Genomic DNA, 14526 nt, shown 5'->3' with positions numbered 1-14526 from the left:
CCTCTGCCCAGCCCCTGGCTGGATTTGAGGCTTGAGGCTGCCTGCAGCAGATCCACAGCTTGATTTTCAAAAAAAAACCAAAAAACGCCTGAACTGTGTTGAAATATTTCACACAGGGAAGAGCTGCAAGTATTTCCTGTGTGAGGAAAATAATAGAGGCTAAAAAAGCATGCTAGTGCTGGATGTCTTATTAAGGGATTGCTCTTGCATATGCTGTTGGCAGTGGATATTTGGGGTGCAAGCTCTTTCTTCTCTTCCTTCCTGAAGGGCAGAGCTGTTCCCAAGTCCTTGAAGGCAAATTGAGTCAAATGCCCTTGTCCATGGATAAGCCAATCTGTGTATCCAAGGGGAAATTTTAATTAGAGGCCTTGCAGATGGATGGCTGTGTGCAGGGAGCCTGGGCTCCCTACAGATTTGAAGCCATATCTATTGTGAGTGGTTGATGGCAGGAGAAGGGAGAGGAAGGCTCCCTCCTTGGCACTTCTGAGGAAAAACACCTCCCCAGCTCCTCCGGATCCCACGGGTAGAAGATGTTCTCCTCCTCACCACCCCCCCTTCCCTGGGGGCTGCCCTCTCCTGTTCTCCTGCCGGCCTGGCCTGCCCCAGCCAAGGGAGGTGCACAGGGGACTCTTGCACATCATTGGTCTGAGAAGGTCTCCATGCCCTTAAAGAGAAGGTGGATTTTCTGCTGAGCCACCCGAGAAGCCCTTTTATACCTCCTTACTCAGCCAGCTGCCTGCGGCTCGTCTGTCCATCCTGTCCAGCCAGCACCACTCTGATTTTCTCCAGACTTGGGTGAGCCTTTTTGCATACCTCCTAATGACCCAGCTTGCTCTTAGGGAGTGATGGGGGAGCAGATTTCCTTACCTGAATATTAAGGAGATAAATACCAGGTGGGGGTGGCTTGCTGGGAGAAACAGGGGTGCTAATAACACTTTCTCCAACCTTTGCTTGTCGGAGCGGGTCTGTGCATTGGAAAGGTTCCCTTTGTCTCTTTCAGTAGGCTTTTTTCTTTTTGATTTCATGCTTTCCCCTGCCTTGGCTGGTTTTGCTCTCAGCTTGAGTGGCGAGGGCAAGTGCCTAACACTGACCTCCCCAGGGCCGTAAGATTCAGGATCCTTTCCTGCGGTGACTGGGCTATGCTCCCTACTCACACCCCTTCCTCCCGCTCCCTACCCGGCCTTTGCAGCGCATTTCTCCCCAAAAAACACCCTCGGACAGGCACCGACATCCAAATTTATGGCGTCCTCCGCGCAGAACAGGTGACTCAAAGCCCACGTCGTGCGCAGCGAGCTGCAGCCCGGCGTTGTCCGCTGGGTTGCCCGGCGTGTGTGCGGGGCAGGGCTGGCGGTGCGAATAGCCCGCGTTCCTCGGCCGGCCGGGCCCCAGCTGCGGCTCCGCACCTGCGGCGGCTGGCGCTCCGCATCGCCCCGAGTCACGGGGCTGGCACCGCCGAGAGGCTGCCGTCCCAGGAGACAGCTGCAGCTCCTTCTGCAGCTCCCTGGCCATTTTTAGAAGCACTTTCCCCCCACCCCTCCTCTCCGAAGTAATGTGATGGGCCTGCACATTTTCCAGGATAAAGTTTCCTTGGCCCTGCAAGCTGTGCCTCTGCCTCGGGCGTGAGCCCCCGTTAACACTTCCCCTCCTGACAGAGCCTCCCGGCTCCGCGGACGGCTGCGATCCGGGGCCTCGTCTGCTCTGCCAAGGACAGGCAGAGGAGATGCAAGCAGTAGTTATTGCTCTGATAGGAAAGTAAAATTCTATTTATGAGGAAATCATTTACAGCAAAGCAAAGGTGCTCTTCCATCTCTTCCCTAAAACACTGTGTTGTGTGTGTAAAATTTCCACTTAAAGCAAATGCAAGGAATTGTCTGGGGAATTTTTTGGTGCCTTTATCAACTCAACCACAACTTTCAACCCTGCTCTGCATCACCTGTGCTGAGGTTGGTGCAACAGGCTCGCCTGTCCCACAGAGTAAGTGCATACATTGGCAGCAGCATTGTCTGAAGTCCTTCCTTGTCACCTGAGGTCACTGCCAGCCCTTTGTAGGCTTTGGGATATTTCTTGTTTATGAAGTGAAGTAAGGTTGAATGGCAAAGTGAAGCAGTAAACTGAAAATAATTTTTGCCTTTTCCTCCTTCGTTTAATAAAATTGTTTCCTGGGGGCCATACCTGCAGGAATCACTGTCACAAATCTCTCTTTTTTTGGCTCAACCCCATTTGGTCTTTTCCAGAAGTCTGTTGGTGCTGAGGTTTGTGTTGCTATGAGGAGATGTTTGCCTCTTGTCTACAGACTTCAGCCTAGTTCCCTATATGATGAAAAATTGGTGAAGTTGGGAAATAAGAACAGACCTGTTCCTCTTTTTATTTTCTAGAGGAGTCTTTGTTTTTAAACCCAAGAAAATGACCACTAGCATGAATAGTTGTAAACTTCTTTTTTTCTTGGTTTTTATTTCAGGCTCATAACCATCTAAACCAAGATGTCTGAGTAAGTTCCCATTTTTCTGTCTCTAATATATTGTTGGCATTGAAAAACTTTTGTTCAACTGCCAACTTTTATGCTTAAGATTCTTTTGCTTGTTTCCTGTTAGGATGCTAGCTAACTGCCTTTTTTTCCTCTTTCCCTTTTCTCTTCCTTCCTTTCCTTGTCCATCTGCTTTTCCTGAACAGTGAAGAGGTAAGTGTGTTTTGCTGGGGTTTTTCCTTTAACAATGCTTATGGCAGCAGTCCTGATTTCACCATTTCTCCCTAGGAAAATCAGCTGCTCTGTGTGTGTGTGGGAAGAATGGCTTATGGTTATTTTCTTGCTGGCTTCTCCTGGTAAACATGAAGGAGAAGAAAAATCCCTTTTGAAAGACTTTTTTTTGTCCCCTGGCTTGGAGCTAGATGCTTTTTTCCTTCCATTCTTGCTTCCCCAGCCGGCCACGAGATGGTGCTGGGAAGGCAGTGGTCCAGAGCCGCCTCTCCTCCATCATCCATCCACCATCCCGTCCTTGGCCTAGCATCCTCTCCTCCTTCCCCACATCCAGCCCTTCATTTTCTACCCACTGAGCACTGTCAAATCTCTTCTCAAAGGCAATCCAAGGAGACCTGGATCCAGGGGAGTGTGAGCAGGGTGGAGGTTGCATTCTTAACAAGCTTTCCTGGCTTCTGGCAGAGCCGGGTGGGGCTGGTGGGTGTCTGGAGAAATGCAGGGGAAGGTGTGGGAGGATTGTTCGTGGGTTTGTCACTCCACATTTCCTTGTAGAAAATTGCTCCATCCTTCATTTCTGCTTGGCATCTCCCCATATGTCTGAAACACCACAAGCTTCAGCTTGTTCTCACTGAGAGAAAAGAGGATGTCAGCGACACATAGAAATGCCACAGAATGGTGCTGATATCCAACACGTCCTTTTACTCCACAACAAACCCAGACCTCCCAGAAAAGGCTGGCAGGACACTCTTTGCTAAAGTACCAGTTTTCAGATGGAGAATAAGCCTCGGACTGAGAGCCCTCAAGGGATCTGATTATCTGACGATTAATAGTGTGCTGCATCTCTGAGCTGGGTGCCTGTTTACTGTAGAGCCCTCCAGCCCTGTCAGGAGGGCCTTGGCACCGTTTGTATATGTGAGACTTGTCAGATTTTGATACATTTCCCTCTGCACATCCTTATCCACTTCCTCCTCTACGCAGCACAGACCCACACCAAAGTGCTGCTGTTGACTCCCTACTCCTCAGCATATCATGGGTTTCCCCTGGGCCAGCCCAACATAGCTGTGCCCAGTCTTCTGGGTGAAATGCTCAGGAAACAGCTGAAATGCAGAAGTTGTGGGGTTTTTTATAAACAGGAGTCTTGTTTCTGCTGGTTCAGTGTGACAAGGACAGAAGGGCAGCCTGTGGTCATGTCTGTCCTCCAGCTGTGATGAACCCCTGCTTCAGCATCACTTGCGCTGGGTTTTTCAGCTCCAAGAAATTACACAGCCTTCGTGTTTTCACCTGCCTGGCTGTCCTTGTCACCAGAGTGTCAGAAGGACATGTGACCTGGACTGCTCAGAAAGACATCCCACAGCTCCTGAGTGCCCAAGGACATGAGGGTCATTAGCTTGAGTGCAAAGTAAAACACATCTGAGTAAAGAGGAAATCAGAGCAAAGGCTAAAAGTCCCAACAAGCCAAGTTTGAAGCCATATTTTGTACATGTATATTCAAGTTCATCACATTTGTTACCTTTTCTTGAGGGGCTTTGTAGGTTTTAGCTACCTGAGGTTGGCAAAGCCAGGTTCAGCAGGGAGCCTCTTCCTTGACTGCTGCTGGTTTGGGGACCAACTGTGTGTCAAGATGGAGCCATCTCCGTGGCAGGGCTGCAGGTCGTTGGTGGACTGTGGCATTGCATGGGGAAGGGCAATGGAAAGGGGAATGGGCACCTGATAACCTTCTTTCCTCTTGTTTCTTCCACTTGCAGAAAAAGAGGAGGGCAGCCACTGCCCGTCGGCAGCACCTGAAGGTACGTGGCACTGCTGTGGCTGTGTGATGTGTGTCCTGACCTTCCCACCTCCCATCCCAAGCCAGCCAGCTCTCAGCACTCTCCCTACTAGAAGAGGCCACGACGCACGATGTAGGGGCCTCCCACCCCACCCCTCATTGGGTCTCCATCATATCCCTTGCTTGGAAATGGTGGTATTTATGGGAACTCCCCTGTCTGACTCTCCATCAGGACTCCCACTCCCCTCATGGATCCCCTACCCTCCTTCCTTGCTTCAACCCTGCACTGACCCTTCTCCTGCTGCCTTTCAGAGTGCTATGCTCCAGCTTGCTGTCACTGAAATAGAAAAAGAAGCAGCTGCTAAAGAAGTGGAAAAGCAGAACTACCTGGCAGAACATTGCCCTCCTCTGTCGCTCCCAGGATCCATGCAGGAACTTCAGGTACAGGCTTCTTTAACCCTTTCGGTGCTGGAGCAGAAAATATTTGGCTCCATCAGTCAGCCTGGTGGATCTAGACTGGTGTTCCCATCTTGACCCTCTCCTCACTTGTGCTACCCTGGAGCCAGATGGGCATGCATCTGGGTTGAGAGGCAGGTGGGTTCTCTGCAAAAACAGGGGTCTGGCTGGCAGGAAAGATGTGTTTTAAATGATGTGTTAAGGCAGAATTTGCATGCAGCCAGTAGCATGGAGATTAGGAGCTGGCTGACAAGCCCCTCTTCACCTCAATCCCATCTAGTCTTCTGGACTGAAGGCTTTCAGAGCCAGAGCTATCAGGAGAGAGGAATCGTATGTGAGTCTTAGCACTCAACATTCCTCTTTGCTTTCTTCCCAGGAGCTGTGCAAAAAGCTTCATGCCAAGATAGAGTCAGTGGATGAGGAGAGGTATGATACAGAGGTGAAGCTACAGAAGACTAACAAGGAGGTGAGTTTCCCCTGGAGCCATCCTTCAGGGGAGTCTCCAGCCCATTCCTCATACCTCCCTGCACTGCTTGGGTCCATCTCATGAAACCCATGCCCCGCTCTCTCCCCACTCCCCCCTCATTTCATCCCCCCCAGCTGGAAGACTTGAGCCAGAAACTCTTTGACCTGCGTGGCAAGTTCAAGCGGCCGCCGCTGCGCAGGGTGCGCATGTCGGCTGACGCCATGCTGCGGGCCCTGCTGGGCTCCAAGCACAAGGTCTGCATGGACCTCCGAGCCAACCTGAAGCAAGTGAAGAAGGAGGACACTGAGAAGGTATCCTTCCCTCTTCCTTTTTTCCATGACAGGAGTTGCCCCCACCCTTCAGGACTCACACCTCCCTGTATGATAAACAGGGTTGCAAATGACTCTTTCTCCATAATGTTCTTCTTCCTGCTCAGTATTTCCTTCTCTGGCACCCTCGATGTTGAAACAGGAGGGTGCAGTTCACAAAGATGTATAGCATGGGTGGAACTGGGTTCCTCTAGCTGATATGGGGTGGATTGGTGTGGGGCCTGGGCCAGGTGGGTTCTTACCCTGGCACCATTCACACCAACTCAACCGTCCCTCCCACAGGAGAAGGATCTTCGTGATGTTGGTGACTGGAGGAAGAACATCGAGGAGAAGTCTGGCATGGAGGGCAGAAAGAAGATGTTTGAGGCTGGCGAGTCCTAAGCACCCATGTCTCCACACCTGTCCTCCTCTCCCCACTGTCCCCGCTGCCCCGCTGGGCTCAGGGGTGCTGGCTGGGTGCCATTTCTCTCTAGTTGTGCAAAGAGCTGCATCATGGCAGCAGTGATGTAAATAAAGCTTTGGTGGGAGAGGTGGGTGTTGCCTGCCTGGGTGGCCAGACCCCGACTCATGCCATGGTGCCAGCAGGGACTGCTTCACTGTGGCAGTCTGGTGGGGATGGGGAGGCTTTGGCAGGGGCTGTGCTGAGAAAATGGGGGATCTCTCTGCTCTTGGTCCCTGTCCAAAGCTGTGGATGCTCATGCCCTTCCCCAGTAGCAAAGAGATAACAATCCAAGCCCCAGGCGGCCTTGCAGAACCTCTGCCCATGATGGCACCAGCAGGAAGAGCTGAGAAGAGGGGAGAGGGGTGACATCTGCAGGGCAGAAGCAAGCCCTTTGGCTCCGGTGGGATTTCAGAGGTGCAAAATCAGGACAACCTTGGAGGCACCTGCAGCAGCACCCTGGTACTGGTACAGTGTAGCATGCTGTGGTTTAGAGATGATGGCTGTCACCAGAGTGCCATGTGGAGCTGGGGGGACAGTGGGTCACTCCTCTCCCTGCCATGGGGATGTCCACGCTGCCCACTTTTCTTTTGGGTTAGTCCAGGACTTGCAAATTTCTAGCTGCCGACAAGTAAAACCTTAAATCAGTCTCAATCGTTTGAGAACAACAAAGCAAACCTCCACCTTCCTTCTGCCCTCTCCCTTCCCCCCCTAACCCTCAGCCCATGAAGTTTCCGGCACAGCTCACTTCTGCTGAGCACGGGGAAAGTGAAACAGTGGCAGCACCCTGGTGCTGGAGCTGTCTGTGCGGCTGCCGTGCCAACCAGGAGAGAAGATGTCAGACTCGGAGGGGTGCCAGGAGGGTGCAGAAGGAGTGAGCCAAGTGGGAGATGAATCCCCTGGGGAGAACGAGAGGTGAGGTTCGGGGACACCACAGCTGCATTCCAGTCACAGGATGCTGGGAAGCTGGGAAGCTGGGAGGGCATGGTGGGAAAGGAGGATGTGCAGCCAGAACAATGATGACCCATGAGGCTGGAATAGGCCAGATATGTTCATCAGGCTTTTGACAGGCTTCTCTAGCTAGGAGGAGACTTAGATTTCCTAAAGGTCTCATCCCCTTTGAACTTCTAAGGTCTTGGGAAGGGGTTGATCAAGTGGAGAACCCCATTCCTGAAGCAGGCAAGCTCAAGTGAGAGGTCTGGTGACCTGGAGCTGCTCTGTGGCTGAAATCAGCCCACCTCTAAGACCTCTCCAATGTGGAGATCAGCTGCCTCCTCTCCTTGCTGGGCACATCTGATTTCTTGCTGCATCCCCTACATCTGCAGCCGAATTAACCTGGCAGTGTTTCTGGCTGGCTGCTGTAAAGTTATATATCTCCCTGTGCCTCTGCTGTGCTTCGTTGCTTTATCAGCAGAGGCTGGAAAATTTGGGGTCTCTTCACTTGAATACAGACAGCTTTCCATGAGGGCTAAAAGAGGACAGCTCAGTAGCAGAGACCACATCTGTCTGTGGTGGAGGCAGACAGATAAGCTCGGCCAAAGTGCATCACCCAGAAGTACTCAGATTTGGACTGGGTTCAGGCTGAGCACCCAGGGAGCTTAGGAGGTTGCCTGATTTTTCACCTCCAGCTTCAAAGCTTGCATTAGCATTTCTCCCCAAGGCTTCTGAGAGCCTGCACAGCTCATGTTGACAGGAAAAAAGAACCCTTGAGTGACATCGAGAGGAGAAAGGTGTGTCATCTCCTGTCATCAGTGGCTGCAGTAAGTGCTTCGGGTGACACCTGACAGCAATTAGCCTTGGCTGAAGATTTGACTGGAAGCTTCAAAAGGTGCTGGAAGACTCTATACATGACTCCCTGCTGAAACAAAGGGGAAGCCTCGGCTGCTGGGGGAGCACAGGGGTTTCCTCTGCACCGGGATCCATGTGATTCTCAGCATTGTTCCTGCCTGGCTGTGCCTCTGCCGCAGGCTCAGCTCACCTTGCAGGAGCAAGGAGCAGATGCTATGCATGGCCCAAGCCAAGCAAACATTCTTGCTTCCCTCTTGCTGCAGTAAGTGCAAGAACTTTGGTGCATGCTGGCCCGCCGGCAGGGTCTGCTGGTGGGGCTGGCTCAGCTTGTTCCCTTTTCTGTTTCCTGCTGGAGTTTCAGCTAAATAAAAGGCTGTCTGGAGGAGTCTGTTCTGTAGCACGCAGACCCTTACAGTCTTGTTTAAAAGGAGTGTGAACACTGACAGCAGGGTGGCACATCCTTTCTAGCTGTGTTTTAGAATCTTAATGAAATATGAAAATTGATGGCAAAAATAGCAAGCAGAAATGAGTTCCTCTTTGTTATAAAAAGACGAAGAATAAGTTTCCCTTAAAATTTGTATAATAGTTTCATGTTCAGCTCTAAACTTCTCTTGCTTTTCCTTGTGCTGTTTAAATGCCTGCTAGACTCTGGTGATTTCTACTCCCAAAATGGAGGAAGGAAGTGTTTACTTGCTGTTGGGGTTTACCTTTTCTCACTGTGTGGCTAGCTTAGCTCCCTGATCTCCTCTCCTTGATGAAAAAGCTCTTTTCAAGTTGACCCATGTATGGATGCAGGCAGGACAAGGCTCTAAGGACAGTCTAAAGCATGATGGATGTCAGAGCAGCCAATGTTGTGATGGAGCTGCCAGAAAGTAAATCCCAAGGCTCCTGGGTATAATGCACAGTGAGAGATGTCAAGAGAAAAATATTGGTGCTGTGTTTCCATAGACAATGAACCATATCTGTTTAACTGTGTCCAGTGTATATAGAAGATATAGGAGCATGCATTGAAGAAGTCCTAGAAATATTAATTTGAACATAGCCTGTCTGTTTCCTCATACAAATTGGGACATATTGGCAAAGTCCTGCTGATGCTGGTGTAACACTGCTTAAACCAGACCAGTGTTATGCTCTCTTCCATGAACTGGAATTGCTATATGGGGAACTGCTGTGGTGTGAGCCTTCCCAAATAAGCTAGAAGCTGGGGGAGCTCCGGAGAGGTGGCTGCTTGGGTTGTCCTGCCTTGATGGGGAGTGGCTGGGAGCCCAGGGTCTGCCACTCAGAGCTCTCTGTAAAGCCCTGGAGGCTTCAGGTAACTCCTACCCAAAGCTCCTCGTACACCCATGGCCATGCACATCCCTTGGGCTGTGCTCTGCAGGATATCTGCACCCAGGAGGCAGACTGGCTTTTCCCAAATTCCCCTGTCTCTATCCTCCTGGGGCTTCCCTCCCCATGAGGTGCAGGACAGGCAGCCCATGTATGGTCACTGCCTGGGGAGAGGCACTGCTGTGCCAGCAAGCCCCAGGCTTTTCCTTGCCACATCCACCCCCAGCTGTCTTGAATTCTCCAGATCCTTAGAGGAGTCTCAAGGGTCTTTGCTGAAATGACTGCTGTTGCTAAGTATACCCATGGTTTGGAAGGAGGTTGTTTGGGAAAACTGATACTTGGAGAGTTTTTGGACCCCTCAGTACACCAGATTCCTTGGGGGAAGCATGGAGGGATAGCTGATCCCTGCTCAGGAGTAACTGGTCACAGTTTGACCCAGCTGGGCTCATTAAAGTGGAAAAATAGTAGGGAAATTAACAGGGGAGGACCAGATGGATTATTTAATAAAGCTGGGTTATACTTCTGGTTTCCAAATTGGATATAGGTGCTCTGGCAGTGGCATTAGGAAGAAAGAACTCTCTCTAATTATAGGAGGTATCAGGTGCCTTCACCGTCCTTTTCTCCTTGGGGGAAAAAATAAATTAAGCCTGACTTGCCTCGCCTTGCCTCCAAGCTTATTTTGCTATGTAAAGCTATGGGTTTGGAGGAGGGTGTGTTAAAGCAGGGAATTGCCCAGCAGCCTTCCTTTGAATTGCACTTTTGTTTTTAAAACACAGAAGACCCTCTGCTGGCTGGAAGGCTGGCTTTTTTCAAACTTCTGGTGTGAAGTCTGGCTCTGAAGCTTGTGGGAATCCCTTGCCCCTGGATTTTGTAAGGTGAACTTACTTCAGAGGGTTTAGGGCTTTCCCCCAAATCTGAAAACCCTGTGATAACTGGAAGGGCTGGCTGTGCAGCAGGGAAGTGCTTAATCTTGGCATGCCCTGGGGATCCTGGGCCCCTCTGCTCTGACCTTCACTGACCTTGCTAATCCAGCCCTGAGTGATGCTGCCTGCAGCCCCTTTGCATCCGTCACCCCTGTGACCCACATGCCCAACTGTGGGGTCTGCCTGGGGGCTGAGCTGACTCCTTGCTGCCCTGGTGCTCTCTTCAGAGCTGGGCTTACTCCCAGCTAGGCACTCATCCAGCCTGGCTGCTGCCTCTGTCAGGGCACTGACTCACATCTGGACCGACCACCAGGCCAAGAGGTGCTCCGCGACCTCATCAGTGCCATGTTTTTGTTGGGAATGGCTTTTTCTTTGAGGGGGGTGAGAATCCTGGCCCAAATAAAGTTGTTGCTCAGGCTCCAGGAGGCATTGGTATGAGCACCAGGCTCCTGAGAGTGTAATCTGGCTGTGACTGACTGCAAACCTGCAGTGGTGCTCAGGGGCTCAGAGGGAACTTCACAAGGATTTGGTGCTCTCACTTCATCCTCCCCAAGCTGCCCTCCTGGCACAGTCCAGCTTTACAAACCTGCCTGGGAGGGATGGTGCCTGCTCACCTGGAACAGGTGAGGGAGGGCTCTGCTCCCCCAGCTTGTACAGCAGCTTGGACCTCCTGTAGCTGCAGTTCTTGTTCTCCTAATAAGTCCAATAAACTCCTCATCAGGCTCAGTCTTTGGGATTACTTGAGGGGATGCTTTGGCACCCACTGAAGCCAAATGCAGGGGAATGGATCTTCATGGTGTGGTTCCGTTCGAAAGCCTTTCATGAGGAGAAGCCTTGGGGATGTACACCAATGAAAGGAAGACACATGAGTGTATGATAGAGGCTCAGACCTGTTTACCCAGGTCGTGTTCTGGATCATGGCCATCTGGTAATGGGTCAAAAAATGTGTCCTAGGAGGTGCTGCAGATTCTGGGAGAGCAGCTGTCCTGCATGACATGAATTTGCTATGATCAGTACTAGAGGAGCACGCACAGTGCCCAGCCAAGGTCAGGGTGTCACCATGGTGGGTGTTCCATGGCTACTGCCTCAGGGGTAGAGGACAGGTTATCTCTCTGGGAAGGCCAGACAGCTTGAGATGCTTAGGAAGGTGAAGGGATGCTCTGACTATAGAACTTGCCCACTGTGGGTTTGGTACACAGAAGAGGTGGTGTCCTATTGGACCTGTGTGACATCTGCCAGGCTTTGGCACCTGTCTGAGGTAACACAAGGCATCCCACATTTGACACTTATGTTTAGGCACCTGAATGGCTCCCTGATTGCCCAGTGTCAGCTAGGCCACTGGTGAGATGTGTGCCCAGCCCTCCTGAGGCTTGGCCAGGTGTCTCACAATCCTCAGTCTGTCCACATGTCCCACAGAGACTCAGTCATGAGTGGGTTAACCAGCCCCACTTGGAGCCCATGTATGTTTTCCTTGCCAGTGCATCCCTCCTAACACACACCAGATGTGTGAGGCAGCCTTTGAAGTGTCTTTATCCCAGGTTTCAGCACACAGAGTTGTCTTTCTCACGGGCAGGTCTCCAGTGCCTTTATAGGGGCTCCACTCCTGCAGCCCCCATCCCCTGCAGGAGAACTTGCAGCAAGGCAGGACACAATATCTTCTGTTATTTGCTACTTCAAACGAGTCCCTCCTGGGATGGGCTGCTGGGGCTGGCAGCAGAGCTCCATCTTCAGTCATATGTGGGAGTGTCAGACCCAGGAAGTGCTTGGGTTCAGCCTGTTTCATATGAGCAGTGGTGGCTCCCAGCAGCCTGCTGCATCTGGTGACTGTCCAAGAAATACATTGATAAAGAGGAAGATACATGAGCAAACCCAGCTGGATTTATTAATGAATGGAAATGGCAGTCACTGGGCTTCTTTTGGCTTAATTGGTGACTTCTATGCAGTGGTCTGAAAACTTGGGGCAACCTGCAGGCAATTGATCTGAGAAGTGCAAGACTCAGATTAGCTGGAGCTCAGTTTATTGGGATTTCTCTTGCTATTGCACAGACATATAGGCCCAAATGCTTTTGCCAGTGTATGTCAGCACCATCTCTCTGCCTGCCACAGAGAAATCTCTGCCAGTGTGCATCAGCTGGAGGCCTTTGGTTCTTTTGCTTACATGCTCATTTTGAAAAAAAGACTTTTTTTTTGTTAGGGATTCATTCTGCATTACCAATGAAGCCTCTCTCCCAGCTCTAGGTATCTGTTGCTTGCTGCAGCTGACTAGACAGTTTGTGCAGTGCCTTTTATCAAGTCCTTGCCAGATAGCTTGGAAAATATGATCTCTTCTTCTGTGCTTGTGCATGCTTGTGTTTTTCTGCTGCAGAAGCAGTTTTCTTTCCAGTGCAAGCTTGCTTTGGAGCCATTAGCATTGACAAACTCTGAACTATTGACAGACCCCAAACAATCACGGCTGCCAGCTATTTAGGAGAGGCAGAGTTCTCTCCCAATAAAATTGATGACAATAATAATTTCCTCTTCAAATAAGTGCCTCCTTGCAGTTGTCACGTAGCTTCCCATAACAGGAGCTGACAGCACTGTGCCCAAGCTGAGCTGTCTTGAAGGGCAGACTACTGTGATACACAGGCTGTGCACCCCTGCTCTGGTGGGACCTCTTCCTGGGGGTGGCATTTGTCTCTTGTGCTGCTTCTCCATTCCAGTTGCCACCTCCCTGCATACAGCATTAGCTGCCCTTTGTGCAGATGAGCTCCTCTTAGCTTTTCTTGGCCCTCACCTTGGAGAATTAATGACTGTCTTCCCCCTTGATGGAGCCATGTGTCTTCAAGCTTTTGGAATACATGGTGATGCTTTTGTGGGCCCTTTCAAAACAGCTCCTGTCTTTTGCTCAGCTTAGCGAGGGGAGCATGGATGGATATTGGCAAGCTGATATTAGATGCCTTTCCCTGGGACAAGGAGCAACTTGAAGTGAGGGATGCAGGAACTGTCAGATGGTGCTTGGGAGTTCCTTCTTATCCGTTTAGTCTCCCCTGACCCCAGCTGGAGTGACAGCATGGCAGTGTAAAGTGGAAATTAATGGTTGCTAAAACTGCTTGCGTAGCACAACACTGCTGCATCAGAGCCTGGAGCCAGCTGCAGATGAGCTAATAAGTTTATATTGGGCTGAAGCTGTATTTTACTTCTTGAAAGCTGTGTGGTCAGCTGAGCAGCACGGCTCAACACAGGGCTATGCTGGTGCAGCGGAACTCACCTACAGGCCCATCCACAAAACATGCTGCACAGCTTTGGGTGATGCTTAAACACGTCACACAGATGCCACCTGGTGAAGGAAGGTGGTGCCTCTGTTACTGGCTGTTCACCTCTTATACCCAGCATGGGAGATGTCTGAAGGTGTCTTCAGCTGCCCAGTGTCTGTCTAATCCTCCTAGTCCAGGCAAAGACCACTCCATTTATTTTAAATAGACATTCAAAATTCAAATTCATTCAGCAGCTTTCCAAACCTTTGTGAGCAGAGACTCTTGACAAAGCAATGTGATGCTATAAAAAGGCCTTTTTCAGATTGTTCCTACAGTATCTGCTGGGGGAAAACAACCTCTTGGCAGCAGCTGCCTGTATCTTATCCATCCTGGCTGGAGTCCTTTGTCCTGCTTCTTGGCCTTGAGGTAGACAAGCATCCCTAAGAGATGGAGCCTGCTTCCTTGGGGCCAATAGTTCTCCTCTTGTCCTGTAATGACCCTCCTGTGTGAGATGGGAGTGTCTTATCTGCAGCCACTGTTTTGTCTTCCTGTCTCTTTCCCAAAGGCTTTGTTGATTTAACACAATACATAGATAGCAGTGTTCAGTTTCAGTGGTGATGCTGGCTCCACATGCTGGACCAGCTGCACTCCTCCAGGGCTTGGCTGAGCCACTTGGCCTTGGCCCTGGTTTGAGAAACCTAGATGGTGGCTCAGGTGGTCTCTTGCTGTTTGCCCAGCCCTTGGTGCAACAGGAGCCCAGATCTTCTTTAAGTGTGCTGGGCTGCCCTGTTAATGCTTCTCTCCTTCCCCTGTTTTTTAAATCCATCCTTTGTCCTTGTGTGTATCACCCCTGGAGCAAAAGCATCTTCTCTTACAAGGCTTGTAAACTTGCATCTTCCCCTCTCACTGATAAATGAAGCAAACCTCATGAAACCTAATGATTTTAGGTTTATGGATGTACCCCTTAAGTTCCCCAGGGACCGTCTCTTTTCCATCCTGTGTGAGGGTGAGAGGTGGCAGTGGGGTAGAGGAAGAAGGATGCTCCTTCTAGATCCAGCTTCTGATTCCCTCTCATTTCTGCCTCTTTGGATATCAGAGGAAGAAAG

The 14526-nt window shown here is 50.7% G+C and overlaps 2 protein-coding genes and 1 long non-coding RNA gene across 4 annotated transcripts in view; all 3 read left to right on the top strand.

Moving 5' to 3' along the window:
* The first annotated feature begins 281 nt into the window (after positions 1-281).
* LOC136362420 (uncharacterized) lies at positions 282-2708 on the top strand. Of its 2 annotated transcripts, XR_010743795.1 has the most exons (3): positions 677-795; positions 2459-2488; positions 2671-2708. It is a non-coding gene; the product is annotated as an uncharacterized lncRNA (long non-coding RNA). The 2 variants fall into 2 exon arrangements; XR_010743796.1 differs by lacking the exon at positions 2671-2708 and having other exon boundaries at positions 282-795; positions 2459-2493.
* Positions 2709-4373: 1665 nt separating this feature from the next.
* TNNI2 (troponin I2, fast skeletal type) lies at positions 4374-6269 on the top strand. The gene is made up of 5 exons (XM_066320886.1): positions 4374-4482; positions 4773-4901; positions 5293-5382; positions 5517-5693; positions 5994-6269. The coding sequence occupies exons 2-5, from the start codon at positions 4779-4781 to the stop codon at positions 6090-6092; spliced, it is 489 nt and encodes a 162-aa protein (XP_066176983.1). The 5' UTR covers positions 4374-4482; positions 4773-4778; the 3' UTR covers positions 6093-6269.
* Positions 6270-6895: 626 nt separating this feature from the next.
* LSP1 (lymphocyte specific protein 1) overlaps positions 6896-14526 on the top strand; it is a 48289-nt gene continuing 40658 nt past the window's right edge. The window contains exon 1 of the mRNA XM_066320900.1: positions 6896-7065. Coding sequence (XP_066176997.1) covers positions 6986-7065 — 80 coding nt within the window. The 5' untranslated portion in view covers positions 6896-6985. The remainder of the gene's footprint in view (positions 7066-14526) is intronic.

Source organism: Sylvia atricapilla, chromosome 6 (genome assembly GCF_009819655.1).
Source record: "Sylvia atricapilla isolate bSylAtr1 chromosome 6, bSylAtr1.pri, whole genome shotgun sequence".
NCBI classification, from domain to species: Eukaryota; Metazoa; Chordata; class Aves; order Passeriformes; family Sylviidae; genus Sylvia; species Sylvia atricapilla.
The sequence above is the reverse complement of the archived record's forward strand: the minus strand, read 5'-3'. Positions and strand labels throughout refer to the sequence as shown.

What these genes read in the sequence shown, in the direction of transcription:
- TNNI2 (XM_066320886.1), top strand. Translation starts at nt 4,779, where the DNA reads ATGCTCCAGCTTGCTGTCACTGAAATAGAAAAAGAAGCAGCTGCTAAA. An exon ending in TACAGAAGACTAACAAGGAG is followed by an intron (nt 5,383 to 5,516) that starts GTGAGTTTCCCC and finishes CATCCCCCCCAG; the next exon opens with CTGGAAGACTTGAGCCAGAA. An exon ending in AGAAGGAGGACACTGAGAAG is followed by an intron (nt 5,694 to 5,993) that starts GTATCCTTCCCT and finishes TCCCTCCCACAG; the next exon opens with GAGAAGGATCTTCGTGATGT.